We start from the raw sequence: 20,168 nt of genomic DNA, 5'->3' as shown, positions 1-20,168 counted from the left end.
TGGAGGTCCCCAAAGTAAGAAGGAATTATGTCTGAAAGGGATTTTGAAGCATATTCTTTGAATGTAAATAAAGATGAATCAGTCAGTGAGGATGTTGGACACAAGGTTTCACTGAGGGTTCTTGGATTCAACACAAATGGCTAAGACTTCTGTCTATAATGTTATCAAATTCTGAGAATAAATTGCACAGTGCAAGAGTGTCCCTCATTTAAAACCATTTGGGAAGGCCACTTAGGCAGAAAAATGGTAATGTGTAATATGGCTGGACTGCCAATTGGATCCTCTTCTGGTACCACACAAAAATAAATTCCCCATCAAATAATGATCTTGAAACGTTTGGATTGATTGGGATTGAGGATAGAGAGCTGCTGGTATTTTGTTGGATCGCATTTGAGGGTGGGGGTGGCGCACCGGAGGGAGGCGATGGGCAGGCAAGGAGATGGGGTGAGAGAGGGAGAAGAGGATGGGAAATAGAAAGGGGTGGGGGCATTATCGGAAGTTTGAGAAGTCAATCTTCATGCCATCAGGTTGGAGCCTACCCAGACAAGAATATAAAATGTTGCTTCTCCAGTCTGAGTGTGGCCTCATCACGCCGGTAGAGAAGGCCATGGATGGATGTGTTGGAATAGGATTGGGAAATGGAAGTAAAATGGGTGGCCACTGGGAGATCCCACTATTATACATGTAAAGTACCAGATAAATGCACTGCTTTCTCTCTTTCATTGTCTATGTGTAAATTAATGGAGAGCACCTTAAATCATTTGAAGTATTTCCCAGCCTGTTATTACAGATCATTCCATTTTTTCCCATCTCAACATAGACACCAAGTGCACATCAAGGAAGAGCCGGCAGAGCTGGAGGAGGACGACCCGCCTGTCTCTCTCATCGCAGCAGCCAATGTGAATTCAGAAATGCAGGAAGCTAGAGAGATGGAGGAGGAGCTAACAACAGAAGAATTGGAATAGAACGGAACTCGAGCACTTCAAGTCATTAAAAAAAAGATAAAAACGAAACAGGGTCAGACCTCTCACCTGCACATCCACCCAACAACAACTCCTGGTCCTGACTCATCTGGACTGAGGGATGAAGCTAAGGATCCAGCTCCTCAATGCCAACATATACTCAAAGTCTCCAACAGCAATTCTGATTGTCCTCTAATAATGGAGCTATGGAACACAAACCAATTTGTTGGGTGTAGATTGAACGGCTCCAAATTTTTGAAGTGAAGCTGATGACTATTATTTTCTTCCTTTTCTTCCCAAATGTTTTGCCGCTAATACAGAGATGGCTACTAGTCTTCTGAACTGGCAGGTAGTCACCACAGGCCTGTGATGTGAATAATGTTGCTTATTCATCATTAGGGCCAAAAAAAAACAGACATTTTCAACCTGCTTTAAAGGTACCTCAATTTGAATATTTTCTATTCAATGCTGTAGATAGCTCAACAGGCACATTGTATTTATGCAGAGGGTAACTGCAGAACTGTTTGTGGGATATCTGAACCCACTCAATTGAGTTAACATCTGAGGAGATCCAAATGAACGATCCACCCAGGACAGCGTTAATGTCTTTAAACTTCCACTGCTATTTTAGCTTTTGTGTTTATATCGGGTCAGGGTAATAGGGTGGGGCGGGAGGGTGGTGAGCAACAATGTGTCTTGGAAGGGGAGGGCAGAGAAAATGATGAACCCTTTAAAACTTTCCTACTTAAACGTTATGTTGTAAATGATTGAAGATCAGATTCTGTTGACGGAGACCTAATCAAAGGTACAACTGCAGAGAAAATGCTTAGAGAACCAAGTGGACAAGGGATGACTTCATTTTTCCAGGCACAAGGTTCTAAAACTGAACTCTTTTTTTCTATATATCAAACCCATGAAGGTTTAAGGGCAGTATATAAATCTACTTAAGTATTCAAAACTTTGAATGGAAGGGAAAATATGTCTTCTGTTGGTTCTGTCTGAGCTTTGTCGTCATTCCTCCCACTCAAACAGACTGATACTTTTCTTTGTACCAGAGGGTCCAGGATTATTGGTATTTGAGCCCACTGATAAACTCATGCAAAACAAATGGACAACTGAATTAATGCTAGAGGGCAGACTGGACATGTGGACTTACAAAGAGCAGGCGAAGAAAGCAGAAGGGAGGACTGGTAGAAGGACTCAGTAAGGGAAAGAAAGGGAAGGGAGAGAAAGGATAGGCAGGAGTAGATATGACAGAGGGTGGGGTTGATGGAACATATTTGGAAAGACTAATTAGGAGGGTGGGAGGGAAAAGATGCTTATTGATAATTTTTCAACCAACCTCAACAAAATCACAGGTAATGCTACTTTGAAAAGATCTTGATGAACCAAATTTCCCAAATAATGATTATAATATCACCCAGTTGTAGCTTTTGCTCATTCATTTCCTTGTACCGAAATCAGCATTTATTACTTAATTAATGCAAATGCACCGAGCAATTTCTATCACCAAACAGAAATATGACATATTTGCAGTATTTCTCCGTGGCATGATGCAGATTGGGCAATGCAAAAATTATGTTTTCTACAAGGACAGGTCACAAGTGAGAACAGGTGAATCATCAGGAAACCTACAATTCTTCCCATTGACATAATCAACATAGATTTTACAGGTTATTTTTCCTCAGTCAGTAATATGCCAAGGCAAGAAAGAAGACACAACAGTGGTGGGATGGGGAGAGTCATGTTACCCGGAGCAGAGTGATAGATGTGGGGGTAAGGACTGTAAACAGGATGGAACATTACTACCTAGTTTCTTCCAATGGAAAATAATGAAAGAAGTCGCACAAAGCTAACCCTTTTTACAAAACAATATCAGGAATGCATCTACTTGTTCAGAAAGTGGACCTTTGCATTCATGTTTCTGGGTTGTTGGAATGCTTGTGTAACTAATTCCTAGAACGGAATGCTAGGTTAAAGGTGGATGAGCCAATGCTCCAGACCAGGCAGCACTTGATTCTTCATTTAGATTAGTGTGACTGACTGGCATTGTTGTGAAGTTTATGACCAACAGGACGTGTCAAAGCCAGGGTAATCCAGATCAGCCAGAATGGAATATGTGTCTAATTCCTGGGCTTCACCACAAATTCCACGTGGTTGATGCTCAGAATGGAAGCCATCTCACTCTCCTCCCAACCATCTCAACTGCAAGTATTTGGCATCTCACCACGGGACTCTGCCAGAAATGGTACTAAGACCATAAGATAAAGGGGCAGAATTAGATCATTTAGCCCATCACATCTGCTCCTCCATTCCATCATGGCTGATTTATCTTTCCTCTCAACCCCATTCCCCTGCCTTCCCCCTGTAATCTTTGGCGCACTTACTAATCAAAAACCCACCAAACTCCACCTTACGTATACCTAATAACTCAGCCTTCACAGCCATCTGTGGCAATGAATTCCACAGATTCACCACCCTTTGGCTAAAAAGAAATCTTTGTTCTAAAGGAACATCCATCTATCTGAGACTGTATGCTTTGGTCCTAGGCTCCCCACTATTGGAAATGCCCACTCTGTGTAGGCCTAAGCATTGTTTTCTCTCTAAGTGAAGTAGTGGAAAGCAGGATTTCGGTAAGCAGGATTCTTCACATAGAAATTCGAAAGAGCCAAATGCAACTGAAGCCCAGACTTGCGTTGATTTGTTTCTCTGACCAAGCACGATGTTTGAAAGCAGTATCACTGCACACTGCGAACGAGAAGTACAATTCCATAGGATGATCTTAAAGAGTTCCTGAGAAGGGTCTGTGAGCATGAAGCGACTGAGATTCCAGCACATGGTGAAAAGTTATAGTACAGCTACTGTGATATACCGAATATTCACAAACAGAAAATCCAGCATGTCACTCTGTGTCTTATTCCATGTACAGAAGAAGCTAGAGGGATGGGAGGGAGAAAGTATTGGTAGAAATAGGGGATGGCATGGTAGCATAGTGCTTAGCACAACACTTTACATTACAGGCAACCTGGGTTCAATTCCCACTGCTGCCTGTAAGGAGTTTATACATTACCCCCTTCCCCCCATGACTGTGTCGACTTCTTCAGGGTGCTTCACTTTCCTCCCACATTTCCAAAAATGTGCTGGTTAATAGCTTAATTGGTCATTGTAAATTGTCCCATGATTAGGTTAAGGTTAAATCAGGGGTTGCTGGGTGGTACGGCTTAAAGGGTCAGGCGGGCAGGAAAAAAAAGCTTCAATTAAATACCACCTCAGAATATTCCCAAAGTGATTTACAACCAATGAAGTAGCTTTTGAATTTTTTTGAATTTTAGCCACTAGTGTAATATAAGAATCATGGCAGTAACTTTAATGCACCAAACTGAAAATTGAGTTTCTGCTGGTGAGCGGGTGATCTGTTTCAGTGATGTAGTTGAGGGAATGCAGGGGAGTCAATGGTCTTGAGTGAACTGATTTACACAAGATATGATATTGTCAAGTTACCACTTAACTGAGTTACTATCTGGTCACTGCTCAAAGTGAAATTCTAAATATCCTTATTTTAAAAATGGATCTAATGCTATTACACTTGTGTAACAGAAGAACCTTTGCTACCCTATCTCCAAATATTTGAATTGATCAATTGGTCTATTGACTCAATCTCCTGGTCAACCAATAGTATGCGAACAAAAAGTTACCTCAGCTTTATTCTGTTCAGCTGGTTCTGCCAATAAGATCCTGGTGTCCGGTTCTCACATCACTCAAACATCTTTCTATGAATACAGTGAGGAAGAAGCTTGTTGACCGTACAGAGCTGATTACTGTTCTGCATATGAGTTGATAACACAGCCTTCCATTGCCCCCATTAAGTATCAAAGTTAGATGTAGAAAGGTTGAAAAGGAGTTTTATGTTTACTGTTGTGCAAAGTTCTCCAGGCCCCTTGTTGAAAGAATGGAACGAGACAGATTGGAACAGGGCCGACAACATATTTAACATTCTGCTATGCCTTGGGTGTCCTATGAACCTATTTTACTTCAGTAATGAAGGTCCACCAAGGTGGAACTTTTCCTAGACTCTTAATTTGTTCTTCTGTCTTCTAACTGTCAGATAATTTACACCACTGACACGAAAAGATCCTGGAACTCTGATTTATCTAGCAGAAGAGGAGGTAGAGCTAAGAACAGCCTTTTTCCAATTCTACAAGCTCCACAAAGTCAAAGGGAATGGGAGAAATGAACAGAAGCAGATTTAAGCTATAAGGAATTAAGGGCCAGACTGCAAGGGCACAAGACTATTTTGTGACCCAGAAGCGAGCAACTGGAGATTCCCCAGTTGCATGGCATCCAATAAAACTCTGGATATACAAGTTATAAATCTTGGGCTTTCTTTACCTTCAGATGGAGGCAGTTAAAGATTAATTGTTTCCATGACATTTTGAAACAAGGAGGGAAAAATTGAAATATTATGAGGCATTAGAGTTTCCACGACAACACCATTAGCATTGCTGAGTAAAAAAGGTCATTTATATCATAGAAAGTGGAATCATGAATAATGTAATGACCACTAATTAATTATCAATCCTGATATATTGCACATCACAAACCATCATAATCCTGGAACACATAAAAGATTATAACCACTGTATCATACATGTCAAAATATCCTTATTTCTTTCTGTGTTATAATTAACTTTATTTAAAAGAGTGTATCATTTTCAGAAATCCTGGAAGTCTGCAGAAATTGTATTCCTGGCTCATGGTCTCTTGTTTGGGGTGTCTCGGATTCTCTTTGCTTTGCTTTTTCCCAAAATATCCAGAGGATTTAAATCTAATTGATAGATAGGAAATTCATCAGCTTAAATGGACCACTTATTGTAGCTGTCCAAGGTCAGTTCCTAGATGGACTTGACTGATGAATCCATAGTTTTGTGGTTGAAGTGGATTGGCAGAGACCAGCAGAAAATGGGAGAGTAGCTGGGAGTTAGAATCACTGGAATGGTTTTCGATCGAGAATTTTATTGTTGATTCTCGGGACTTACACCTGTCATGAGTACAGTACAGGGAAGTGACAAAATCTTCAAGCATTTAACAGATCTCACACTCAGCACAAGGTGGAGTACGGGAGTTGTTTCTATTAGTGCCAGTCTTGAATGAGGGAGTCAAAATTACAAGATAAGAAGGCAGTTATTCGTCGTCACTTTGCGTTGTAAATCTGTGCAATTCTCCATCTTGGAGCTTTGTAGATGCTAAGTTACTGGAGGTATTTGAAGAGGAGGCAGGGAAATTTTGAAAAAGTCAGAGAATTTGGGCATCGACTCAGGAGATGAGTTTGGGCCTGGGGGAGAACAGCAGTGATCATATTGAATGGAAGAGTGGGCCAAATGGCCTACACTTGATCCAATTTTCTTGCAGCGTTTGACCTTCTACATCTTAATGGGATCGTAGAATGTTCTCTAACATTGCAATATAGGAACAGGTGTAATCACTCAGCCTCATGAAGTTGTTGAACCTTTCAAGGAATTGTCCTCTTAAAAGAAAGAAGCCATTTCATAGGTTGGGAGTGAAATAATTATCAAGGAGGCATGGGGGCCAATTTTAGTTTAGCACATACTGTAATGCAAAGCAATCAATGTCTGAGAGAAAAGCTTGGGTTAAACTCACGCCCAGATTCTCATTAAAAATCAGGGCTCAAAATTAATCCCTCACCAGTGGTCCAAGAGGCATCATCATCTATCTGGTGCTTGATAATAATTTACAATGCAGTTGTGGTATAGAAATGAGGCACTCAGCACAATGGGTCCATGCCAGTATTTGCAGAATTCCACCTAATGGATTAAATCCAAGGTGGCATATATAACAAGCATCCAAATCAATGCCACATGTTTTGTACCACCGGCAAAAGCAAATTTCTTCCCCATGGATTTCCATCCTTTCCCATCTGGCATGCAGGTGAAGGGTCAGACCACCGTCTCTATTTTACCTGCCTGATCTTGAGCTTGATTGAAATTTGTGCTAAGTAAAATCGGAGAGGGGTAAACAGACAATTGATTCAAATTCATCAGTTTATGGCTATAAAGGGTGGATTAAACTTACACCTAATCTCCAGCTCTAATTCAAAATTTAAAAATTTTGAAATTGTAAATTCTAATAATTCCCCATTTTGCATTTTTACTTTATAATTCACCAAAGATAACAATGTTATTTAAAATTTTATAAGGTCCTCTCGTGAACATGATGTTCACCAAAGAATTGTTAACAGATAGATGCCTCAGGAAAACTCAAACTGTGGTTAATGCCACATCTCCATTTAAAGTGTAACCTCAAAAATATGAGGAGAAAGATAGGGTGAATGTAAACCTTAATGTAACAACATGAGTCGAAAACTTCCACACGCCACCTCTTATATAATACTGATATGTAATGCTAATGCTGATCTGTGAGAAGAACCCTAACTTCAACTGAAGTAAAAATTGACAACTTTCTTCATCTTATTTCAAAACTAACAACATTTTGAAACTTGGTCCAAAATAATCTCTAAATTGGAGTCATTTATAAAATATTCAAAAATAGTATTTCTGTTTCTGTTCTGGACTGAGACTTAGTTAAAATATTTCTTTATTTGCCTTTGACTGATTTGTTTGCATTTTATTTCTAATTGCCTTATTTTGAAGGAAGTTTGAACTTAAACTGTATTAATACAGAGGGAGCATGTTAAGAGAGGGTAGCAGTTTCAGCCAGCACAAATTTCCAAAGATTGGAATATTACGTGCATGGAAAGATGGAAAAGGATAATTTTCTCTAAGTATTTCAATGCTTAATAAGACTAATGGCTAATGCAACAACCCCCCACTCCGTCTGTAAAGCACTTAGTCACCGCCAAGATTGTTGTCCATTAAATATATAACAGGAGAAAGTTTCCAATTCTACTATATTCAATAAGATTGTCTATCCATTTGGCAATTGGCTGGCCAGCAAATATTTGCTCCAATTTATTCTAATTGTTTACTGTTAGAGGCACATCAGGATATAAAGGGTAAAAATGAAATTGACTTTTGACAAAAACACAAATGGGCAATAGTGAATCTACAGTTAATTTTTCACCACAGCTTATTCTCTGCCATTGACTTCAATAGACATCATATACATGAAGGTGCCAATTTATTTATGATGACTACTTAATTTTGCCAAAGGCAATTTCACCCCTTTTCCATCTTTTAAGAATAGCCACTTTCAAGATTATCAATCACTAAATGTTTGACAGAGCTTGGATTCAAAACCACTGGAGGAAAAATTAGTTTTTAAAAATACTGCCAAATAATCTCAGCCACAGCCCTTTTTATTTAAAAACTATTGGAAACAAACTTCACTATAAAAAGTTGTAATTTGCATCACAGCTGAATGGCCTGCTGGTCAATCAAGGAATTTTGATAACTAGATAAGGGCATGATTCACTAGAAATTAATATATTGGACCAAAGCAATAATGGCACAATTTTTCACAGGAAGAACAACTTTCCCTAGTTCTTATCCCCCTAGCATGTGTGTTTCTTTCAGTGTATTTCTTATGTTTATTTTTATTTATGTGTGTGACTGGGACTTTTGAATATAAACTGAAGAGCGGCGAAGTTTTCATTACTCACAGTGCGCAATTTTTCATTGTAATTTTTATGAGGCTTTTATTACCTTGGGAACAAAATTAACCTGTTGGTTAGTTCTTGAAACTATTGGTCTGCTTATCTTTTTAAACATTGCCAAACTGGAAAAGTGGAGAAGTCAGTCCACAAGTAGGTAATTGATGATTTCAATAATGGATCAAAAGTAGTTTCATTAACGTTGAATGACCAAATCACAAAATAATTAACTTACATGTGAGAATAAATTTTCAAATTGCCCCTATCTTCAGAGGCAGTTACCTGGGGTCAATAATGTGATATGACTAATGTGACCAACCTGGAAACTGCAGACTCTCCCACAAATGGGATAGGAATTGGTCCAATGTGTGGACGAGTAGGTAGATCATGATGAGTGTGCCATCATTCATATGACTGACTTTGCCAATCCATGACTTACTGCCCAGTTTGCATTTCAATCCATTAACAGCCAGCCTATTTATAATGCAAACTGGGAGGTTAAAATACCTATTGTATTCAGTCTTCACTGGACAAGGCTCTTTGTTCTTGTCATTCTAATATAATGGAAACCAACTATGTTTATATCCCGGGAAGTGGACCATTCAGTTACCATATTCATGCTGACTCCTCAACTGGATCTACTTACCTGAATTCTATTTCTAACTTTTCTAACTTTCTTCTCTTCTATTTCTAACTTACTTCCTTTTAAAATTCTGTACTTATCTAAATGTTTCAGTGTCTGCATCAATCACTCTTTGTTGTGAACCACTCCCTGTTCTTTGGCAAGGTCTTTCTGTAAAGAAAACATTTCTTTGCTTCTCCCTTGACCCAGTCCAATCATGGCACTGATTCTCTGACTGCTACGTTCTCTACCAAGACACTGTAAAACTTTGAAAGTACCTCCACCATTGCTTTCTTGGTTGTCTATTACAGCACAGTTCAGGCCAAGATGTTGTGCTAACCTTTCAACCTACCTAAGATCAATCTAACCCTTGCCTCCTACATAGCCCTCCATTTTTCCAGCAGCACTTGCCTATCTAAGAGTTTCTTAAATACCCCTAATGGCATCTACCGCCACCCTGGCAGGGCATTCCACACACCCAACACTTGACCACCAGACTAGCTCAAATCAAGAATGCAGTGCAGCCCTATCCAGATCACTTTGACTATACTCTGAAAGAAACACTGCGAATCTGTATACTACTACCTCCTTGCAATCTGTGGCTAGAAATCAGGACATCCACTTTCGCTGCAGTTAGGAATAAAATTTAGTATGGAAAAAACTTGTATTTAAATATTTCTTATAATAATAACCTGGATCTCACAAGTACTTAGGAATTAAGACCAAAAATCCAAAGAACCAACAGAATTTATTTAGAAGCAAACGAATGTTTTGAAAGCACCAAATACAAGGAATTCTCAAGGATCAGGAATTCTCTGTTGCATCACGATGCTCCGTGTGTTACTAAAGATTTTTTTGATCTTAAGTGGTCAAGAATATTAGCTTTAACATGTGAATTTCCAAAAAAAAAACTGAAAGTAGAATGGTTTAGCACAGGGTTTTATTTAACTGGGCCTCAGCAAGAGTCTTCACCAGCCTCCTACTGTTAAATGAACTCATGGGTTTCTGAAGCCTTGCTTGCCATTCCATCACCTTATTATCTTAGTTCATTTCAAAATGACTAATCTGCCACTTCCCTCATTCTAATGTTCCTCTTGGGATTGACGAGGAATTTTGAATTCAACTAATTATTAGATACTGATTTGAATTTCAATCTTGATTTAGCAGCAATGTTTGACTTTGGGTACAGAGGAGGGAGATGATGTGAGATCTCAGGGTGATTGCATTTATGGAAAGGATTAACAACCAGTGTAAGTAAAAGACATGCCCTGTTGTGTAAATATATGAGCCCAAGTCAGTTTTTTAAAAGAGAAGCTGGTTCCGTGTTTTTTTAAGAGAAGCTTTGCTGTTGGGCTGTTGCCCATCCCATGGACTTCAGCACACAGAAGATGCATCTAATGCAGTGATATCCCAATTCTTGTTTCCACATTTATGATAATAATATGTACCTAGCTGTGGATAATAGATCAAAAGGTCTATTATATTACTCCCAACATGTACCTCAGCAAATTAAAACTTTTTTTTAATAGTAAAAACTTTTACTAAAGAGCAGGACGCACTTGCTGATACTAATGTAACTTGGGGGATAAAGTAGTTCACTTTGTGTTAAGTGTTTCTGTGTGTACTCTGTGCTTATTTAAATTAATTTTGACTTCCTACAGTAGCAGGCCTCGTGACACTCGTGCTTTTGGATTTCACGGGCAGAATCCATGCAAGTTGTGAGTTTAATTGCATTCAATTCACACAACTATGTTTCAGCCCAGCTCTCTGCTGGAAGTGCTTCTGAACTGAAACGAGAACCTCACTCACTGCAGGATCTGGCTTGATTATTCCAACAGTTTTTCTTCAGTCTTTTTCCTTTAGCTTCAAGCGTTTATTAATGCAGGCCCAAAATTATCTGCCAGGCTGCAAAGCAAGTGCACGCAATGCATAGAAATTAGCACTAAGTCAGGAGTCTCAAACAGATCCCAGAAGAAGATCCTTTGGGGAATTGCATCAATTCATCGGTGAGGCTTTGTTCTCAAGTAGTTAGCTGTACTCCTTATCTACCTGTGCTGTATACACCCGAGGAATGAACTTTGCATTGGGAGACATGCACTGTGTCTGACCTGTCTGAGGAGCACTTCATGGCAGAGCACAGTAATGGATCAACATTGCACTGTGGAAATATATGAAGATACAATGTTGTGGGAGATTTACACAGTATCTAACCCAAGTTATATCTACTCTAGGAACGTTTGATGAGACACTGTGGTGGGATAGCTATTCTGTATATAATACTGCACTAAGTCTAGTTCTAGAACTCCGTTATTTTCATTCGTTCAATACTGTTATTGGTATTTTTAAATTAATTTTTGCCACAAGTTTTGGCAACTCAAAATGAAACAACAGACAGAACTCTAAGCCAGACCCCATTCTCAGCATCCCATTGCTTGAAAGGTGGAGGTGGGTGCTGTGCGTGTAATTGTGGGATGGTGCACCTACCTCTGTTTGATGAAGGTATCTTGCCTGACAGCACAAGTGTATGGGCAAGCAGTAACACAGTGAGCGCCACAGGCTCTGTCCCCTCCAGCAGCCCCCAGCGCACTCCTCTGCCAGATGCTCAAATAGAATGGAAGCTTTGTTTTCTGTGGAAATGGCAAATCCCCACAATTAAAGCAGAGTTGGGGAGCTGGGGGATGGGACTGGGTAGAAACCAGCCTGAATTAATAAATGCTTGAAGCTGCCGGTTCACAAACCTGCAAATGAAGCATTGGAATTTTCAAGGTGGGATGGATGGGGTGGGAAGTGGGGGGTGGGGGGGGGGGGGGAGGGAGGGAGTGGGGTTAAGAAAAAAAACTGTTAATTTTATTCTCTTCCATATTACAAAGGAAGAACGTGGAGACCTCAAGGACTGAATTTTCAATAAATAAATAAAACTTTAAGACACATTTGTAAAAACGCAAAAAAAAGTTTTAAAAGTGCATAATATTAATATTAGTTACCTAGTCAGAACGGACATTAAAGAGGGGCAGAAACTCGGTTTTTTTTTTGCGATATTTTATGTACTGGTGTATATTCTGTAAGTTGCTTGCACCTCTACTTGTTTAGATATCGCACGGCTTCGAGCTCTGGTTTTGATTTTAGATTTGCTTACTCTGCTGTGGGTGCGCGTCCTTTTCTTACATAGCTTGCCGCAGGTTATGTAGCGGGTTAGATTAACCTATTATTTTGATTGCCTTGTTATTCCATACGCATTTGAGACGATGTATCAACTTTCGGGGGTGGGGGGGGGGGAAACACGTAGGTTTAAAAATAAGTGGTTTAGGTAATGTTTGTATATTTATCTTAGAATAATTTTGATACTTCCCTAATCAGCGTATTGTGTTAATTCTCTCTGATGCGAAGATTTTTTAATTATTTTTTTCTCGATTTATTCCTGTATTCACCGTGTGTTTTACCTCGAGAAGAAACATTTTTACATGATAAATAGGACCAAAAATTAAATAATAGGGAATTTCACTCCGCGCTTATTGAAAGATTAGATTCAAATTCACATAATCTGTGTTTATCTCTTTGATCATTCGTCTAAGCAAAAGAAATGTTTCCAAAGGAAAAACAAACTTGTGTACATCTTTAATTAAAAGTTTTGTGATCACAATTTGCCACATCAGTGTTTAAAAACATCAAGGTCGAGCATTCGTGAATTGAACATCTGTATTATTTTGTCATGGTGTTTGAAATGAAATCTCTATTAAGAAGACGCGCCTCGTACCAGTGATCAGAGTTAGCGAATGTACTCAGCGGAGGCTGAATTATTCTTCTCCTGCTCGCCCCTACGTGGTCTAAGAATTGCTGGTGGATTTAGTATGGTCTCGGACTGACGGTCCAGGGATGGAGAGATAGGGGACAAGGCGTGAAGCGCTGAGAAAGTACGCGGTTAGACGGAATCTGACGACTGTCAATGCAATAGTGGGCGTTCAGAATTCACCCTGATGTGCATTCTCCGAGGGATAATTGTTCTCCTTACTATGGGAAGTGACTTCAGGTCACTAAAGGGGGCTATCTAGGTTTGCTGGCGTCCACATATACTACCTGGCAGGATGAATTCAATGCGTGCTTTTAACCAAGTTCGTCATGTTGACTCTTTAAGGGGACCAAAATAATTATTTTCTCTACATTCGCAATCCACATCTCCAGTGCCTGGACCTCTGCTTTCTGAGAGAGAATTCTTTCCCAATTCTGATTTGACTTTTGCAGAATTCTCCGCTGTCCAAGGCCCGTGCAATTTGATGCATGAAGGGATAAGGCTGAGTTCTTACCCGGGGGCTAAGAGAGCCACGGCAGCAACCAGCTTGCGTTCGAGCGCTGACTCCTTGGGGAGTCGGGGAGGGGAGCAACTTGTTAGCGTTTACCCCCTCCCCCCTGGTGACCCAGCAAAATATTTGGCCGTCGCTGTTGCGGGGGTGGTGGTAGTGTGTGTGTGTGTGTGGGGGGGGGGTTGGAGACTTAAAATCCAATAGTTTTGTTATTTGCTCGCTTTTCCGAAGGATACCTTCTCGCCCTATAAATCATCTCTGAGTTGTTCCGCTGGCGACTTCTGCGTGGCTCATCCAAAGATTCCAAATAAAAAAAAGTGGCAAAGAAAGTAAATAAACAACGTTTTTATTTATTGTATTCTTTGTTACATTTCCAAACCAAAACAATGTTTTAAAGGAGAAATCCTCAGGTTGGGTAAATAGTTTCTCCTTCGGCTGAGCCCGCGTTGTTCCACAACGCCCAGCTAATGGGGGGACAGGCACAGTCCATTGGAGTAGACGCAATCCACACTGCGGTGCTAACGCCTTTGGCCGTCCGCTCACTAATATGGGGACAAGGGCTTGATACAAGTCCATGCAACGACTTCAAGAAACCGTCATCCCACAAGTTTACGATCAAATGCGCAGGCCTGCCAAATGTAATTTTCACTCCTCCAAAAGTTGCACGCTTTCTGGATTTAGATTTGGGATTCTTGTCACACACTCGTTGGACAAGTTACCAAGAAAGAGATGTGTCCTGAGTTATGAGCTCTTTTATTGGTCTTGGTACTGGGAATTGAATGATGTAACTGGGGAGGTGAGATCATTGTTTTTTTTTAAATGTTTTCACAAGTGTGTTTGAAGCGCGAAAAGAGGGCTGATGATTAAAATATTGAGTGGACTGAAAGAAACAAAATAAAATCCTGTTTAACAAAATTTTGCTTAAGCGGTCAAAAAGACATTATTGAACCAACAATAAAGATATACATTGCAGACGCTATCGGAGCGCGAAGACTGAAGAGACACGAATATTTACTACTCATCAAAACCTTTGCTTACAAGAAATGTAAATAAATAACTTTCAGACAATGGGCGCCAACCCTTGTGGAAATGTTTAAAGATTTTAAACCTTATGTTCCTGTGTGGGATCCAGGTCAAACCTGGTTCAAGGTGTAATTGTTAAATGCATTATGTAGATTTTCTTGTCGTTAAAAAAAAGATGTCGCTTGGTGTCCAGCTTGGTGTCAAGAATCTAGCCAAGTTCCCAAGTCAGAAAGGTGAACCAGAATTACAGCTCATAGCGGCCGTAATAACCTGGGACAAGAGACCAATAGACCGATTTAATTCGGTTTCAGTATGTATATTTATTTTTCCATAATTTTGTCTGGTTGCAGTGTAGGGTCAGGCAAAGTGAAAATATTTCAGTTATTGACAACCATCCATTTACCTGACGGTAGTTGGTTCATTCCCTCTCCCTCCCTCTCACGTTTTTCCCCTAAATCTTGCTCGCAATGGTATTTGTAAAATTGCATTGTTGTCTGTGACCTGCAGGGTTTGCGAGCGTACCTAAGATCAGTCACTGCCCGTTCCTTCATGCTGTAAAAACACCCCCAGCATATTTGTAACCCGATATTCCCTGTCTGTACAGCAGACATTAAACAAATGTACAGTAGTTTTAGCTGCATGTATTCAGTACTAATTATTGATAATGGCATTATAAAATGCAATAAAAAGACTTATCACACTGTTCAAAATGTGTTTTTCTGTGGGAATGGGGTTTGGGATTTTAAGATTATTTAATCCATCATTCAGAACTATTTCTCTCTAACCATATTTATGTTTCATGTACAGATATGTATGTGTGCACATTTTGCATAGGGAGCAGTGTAGGTGTGTCTATACTGTATATATTTATGTATCTGTCTATGCATGTACAGCGCTCCCTCACGACTGCAAATTGAGCTCCTACCACACAGACCCAAACATTTTCACACCATATTGTTTTATTTCAACTCTGAATTGCATTCACCGTCCATTATCTCAATGTCTGCTGTCTCTACCTTCTCCCCAAATCTCCCAAGCAGAACCCTTCTTACCTTTATTTCCCAAAGCCCAATTTCAAGTTTAGTTGTCATCCAACCATACACATGTAGACTGCTTGTTTTAAGTAACAATTTAAAAATTAGCTTTAACTATCACAACAGATAGCGAAATATGCTGTTTGTTTGAATCAAATCAGCGAGGATTGTGCTGGGCAGCCCATAAATGTCACCACAGTTCTGACACGAGTTGGCCTCCTCCCATTGACCTCAACCGCCACCTGCCCAACTTCACACTTTATCCTTGAAACTCAACTTTCTGACTTTCCCCAATGGTGTTGTGCCTCTGTAGCTCACGACCAACCCGCCTTCTTTCATCCTTTACATTTACCACTGCAACCCTAACGTAAGTACAAGCAATTCACCCTTCCCTCATATTCCTCAACTACCCCCAACAGTCGTTAAACAAAACAGAATAAAACATGATTAACAGGTTTGTGAGTGGCATCAGGGTCCCTGGAGGAGGACGCTGACGAAAAATGGATAGTCATATAAGACAGTACATTTACTACGTTATCCCAATACATGTAAATCGGTGTCGTTCCCCAGAAATAATGAGGAAATTGGCTCTTCTTCCTTTGATAACGCTGTTAAGATAATGAAAGTACCCACTTAATTCCTTTTAAACAACCCCTAAATCAACAGGATTCTGTCAGTCAAGGACTTTTGACATCAACAGGACATTGAGCTGAAAGAGGGGCTTCTGTTCTGACTTCCATGCCCTGTCAGCCCAGGTGAGGAGAAACTCAAAAGATGAGTCAGCATTCTTATTGCGAGGGATTGGAGATGACTAGAATATCCATTCAATGGACTTGAGCTATTTAAAACTAAATATTGCCCTGCTTGGAATTATCCCAAATTTTCCCTCACATCCGTTATTCCTTTAAGCCGGCAACAATATTAACTGGCCATCTATAATTTACTATTTTCTTCCTTCATTCCTTGTCACTTTTAATTTAAAATATATACTACTCTAATGCTTTATTGCCAAAATCCCCAAATCCCAAAGGAAGAAGAACTTCAGAAGCTGTTTACTTCCAGAGGAGAAAGTATCATTGTCTACATTCCTTGAGATTTGTTCTGCTTCCAAAGACACCCGTTAGGTCTTGATGGACAATGAATCAATCACTGGAAAGTCTAAGCAGGCAGCCTTCTAATAACTCTTCGGTCCCTAAGGAACTAAATGGAATTTAGGGCATTGAAATAGTTATTTGACACCACTGTTCAATATTGATGTTTATACACCACACAAGTCTCTCCCTTTGCTCACTTTACCTCACCCCATGACCAAATACATCCTTTTACCCACTGTGTAATTATTTAGCTTCCATTTACATTCACTGTACCCAACCTTTAGCCAGATACTGGTGAATCTGTGGAATTCATTGCTACAGACAGCTGTCGAAGCCAAGTCGTTGGGTATATTCACATAGAACATAGAATATAGAACAGTACAGCGCAGGAAAAGGCCATTCAGCCCACAATGTTGTGCCAAACCAGGTAAAAAACAGATCAAGAACACCCAAATACTAATCCCTCCTAATTACACTATATCAATATCCCTCCATCTTCCTCACATCCATGTTCCTAGTTAAATGTCTCTTAAAAACCTCTAATGTATTTGCCTCTACCACCTTACCAGGAAATGCATTCCAGGCATTCATCACTCTCTGAGTTAAAAAGCTTACCCCTCACACCCCCCTTGAACCTACCACCTTGCACCTTCAATGCATGCCCCAGGAAACAGATACTCTCTGTCCACTCTATCTGTGTCCCTCATAATCTTATAAACCTCTATCAGATGTTCCCTCAGCCTCTGGCATTACAGGGAAAACAACCCAAGTTTATCCAGCCTCTTGTAATAGCAAATGCCCTCTGAATCAGGCAGCATCCTGGTAGACCACTTCTACACCTTTTCCAAAGACTCAACATCCTGCCTATAATGGGACGACCAAAATTGTATGCAATACTCCAGATGTGTCCTAACCAGAGTTTTATGAAGTTGCAACATAACCTCTTGACTTTTGAACCCAGTGCCTTGACCAATAAAAAGCAAGTATCCGTAAGTTTTTTTTAACCATCTTATCAACCCGAGTAGCCACTTTCAAAGAGCTATGACCTTGGATCCTAAGGTCACTCTGATCAGCAACACTCTTAAGGATCTTGCTCTTAAACAGTGTACTGTCTCCTTGTATTTGTCCTACCAAGGTGCAACATTTCACATTTATCTGCGTTAAACTCCATCTGCCATTTCTTTGCCCATGTCTGCAACTGATCTGTATCGTGCCGTATTCTTTGCCAGTCTTCTACACTATCCACAACTCCACCAATCTTGGTATCATCTGCGAAAGTACTAACCCACCACTCTACATCTAAAGTGGAGGCAGGTAGGTCCTTCCTTAGTAGGGGTGTCAAATGTTATGGAGGGATGGTAGGAAAATGGGATTGAGAGGGTAAATAAATCAGCCATGAACAAATAGTGGAGCTGAATCTATGGGTTGAATGGCCAAATTCTGCTTCAATTTTTTATGGTTTAACCACTCTCATAAGCCTAAAGGCATTGAATTTCTGACTCAAATTGTTCAATTCTATTTTCTGTTCTGTGATGATTTCTATGATCACAGATGTATGTGGCCTTGCTTATGACTGTGAACATCTCTAAGTCAATCCTACCAAACCACTTCATTTTTTAAAAGACATCTATCAAAACACTTTTGAAAGATACTTTCTTCAGCGTCCTTCAAAGAGATCATTTCCACACACAGCTATGATTAAAATAGCTGTTGTCACTGGGAGCTGGTAAACCTAAGCAGACGTGGCGGGGGTGTCATCTAGTTCGATGAAAGACCACTTAAAGTGGTGCTTGTGGCAATTATTCTCAGGCTGAAGCTAATTTTCTCAAGTCTTGTAGTTTCTGATCATGAGCTGAAGAGTGCCTACTCATTGTCGGGTCCAATTTCACTAGACAGAGGAGGTCAAAATGCTCAATGGGTTTCAATAACCTGGCTCAGATTAAGTTCGGCAAGCAAAGGAGGGTTTAATCTTTTGCTAATGTGAGCCACCAGTGTTAAAATACATTCATTTTAAAATAAAGATTGCTCCTCATCCAACTCTCCTTACAATAATTCAAAGTCAGCTTCTTTTTTGATTACTTTGGCAATACTTTATGTGAGGAATTTATTGCACTCTATATACATCAAGCAAGAATGATATTTTTAAAGAACTTTTCTTTTATGTCAACTATACAGTGAGATGGGGAGTAATAAACAGTGTTTTACTATTAACAATCCCTGCTGACTGAACCAAATACCAGATGCTAGTGCAGTTTAATTTCCTGGTGTTTGAAAAACATCTTAGCAACTTCAAACAATTTTGTTACTTGGAGATTGATTCGATTTTTTTTCTGACCGTAATTATGATTCACAAACTCAATTGGCAGACAAGTGACAAAATTAGAAGTCCTCTCTCCCCTCCTTCTTCTAATTACCCTGTTTGGAAATATAACCTACTACAGGTGTTAGGTTGCACATCCGTAAGTGATCCCTTGAACAAACAGCAGGTGAATTTTGGTTGGGCATGTTGGACAAGATGCTGGGCACACTCTGCTGCCTGACACAGATGCTCCTGTAGGGGGAGTCAGTGGGTAACTAATCAGGAAATGCCATTCACAAACAATGTTCTGGAGGAACTCTGCAAGACAGGCAAATATGAAGGGATTTTTTTTGCCATTTCCCATTTCCTATTCTATTTACCCTCTCTTCCTTCTCGCCTTTTCACCTGCCCATTCCTATCTCTGGTGCCCCTCCTCATTCTCTTTCTTCCTTTTTCCACTATCCTCTCCTGTTAGATTCCTTTGTCTTCAGCCCTTTCCATCTTCCACCTATCTCTGCTCAGCTTCATCCTCCATTTCTCCCATCCACCTGCCCCCCTTACCTGGTCTCACCTAGCACCTTACAACTTGTACGCCTCCCACCCCCATCGTCTCATTCTGACTTCTGCCCCCTTCCATTCCAGTTCTGATAAAAGGATCTAGGCCAGTGGTTCCCAACCTTTTCTATGCCCCACACCCCTAGGAAATATTTGATTAATGTTTGCAAAAGTAATATCACATTTGAAGATGGTGTAATTTCTAATTTTTGAACCACAAATTGATCCACATGCAATACTGCGGGTGAACAAATTGAACTTAAAAAAAATAAGCTTTTAACTCAGTGCATAAAATGCAAACATAAATTGAGCAATTAAATTGTAATTTATTCAGAAAAATTTGTAAACAGTAAAATCAATCCCAAATGTTAACGTAAAATTCACTGACTTCTTTGCTCCTGCTTCTCATTCATGATTTTGTCAAAACGTGGAACTTTCTTGCTGACTGCGATCTGCAGGTCTGCCTGTGGACTCAGGCGATTCCTAGATTTTGTCTTGATTGACAAAAGAAAACTGAATCCAGATTCACACAAGTATGTTGTTGCAAATGGAATGAGGACACGGAGTGCTTTTCCACCAAATCTTGGGAACATATCCAGTGCTGCACACTAAAACTCCTCCAAAGTCTTGCTTTCAAATTGCATTTCAAGAGCT

At 39.9% G+C, this 20,168-nt stretch overlaps 1 protein-coding gene across 3 annotated transcripts in view; it reads left to right on the top strand.

Annotated features, from left to right (window-relative positions):
* Positions 1–11,980, top strand: part of foxp4 (forkhead box P4) — a 403,429-nt gene extending 391,449 nt beyond the window's left edge. For all 3 annotated transcript variants that reach the window (XM_059950359.1, XM_059950360.1, XM_059950361.1), the window contains one exon: positions 821–11,980. In XM_059950359.1, the coding sequence (XP_059806342.1) occupies positions 821–965 (145 nt within the window). In that variant the 3' untranslated portion in view covers positions 966–11,980. The remainder of the gene's footprint in view (positions 1–820) is intronic.
* Positions 11,981–20,168: the final 8,188 nt, after the last annotated feature.

Source organism: Hypanus sabinus, chromosome 25, assembly GCF_030144855.1.
Source record: "Hypanus sabinus isolate sHypSab1 chromosome 25, sHypSab1.hap1, whole genome shotgun sequence".
In the NCBI taxonomy this organism is placed as follows: domain Eukaryota; kingdom Metazoa; phylum Chordata; class Chondrichthyes; order Myliobatiformes; family Dasyatidae; genus Hypanus; species Hypanus sabinus.
Note: the sequence above shows the minus strand (reverse complement) of the source record. Positions and strands in the feature narration are given on the sequence as shown.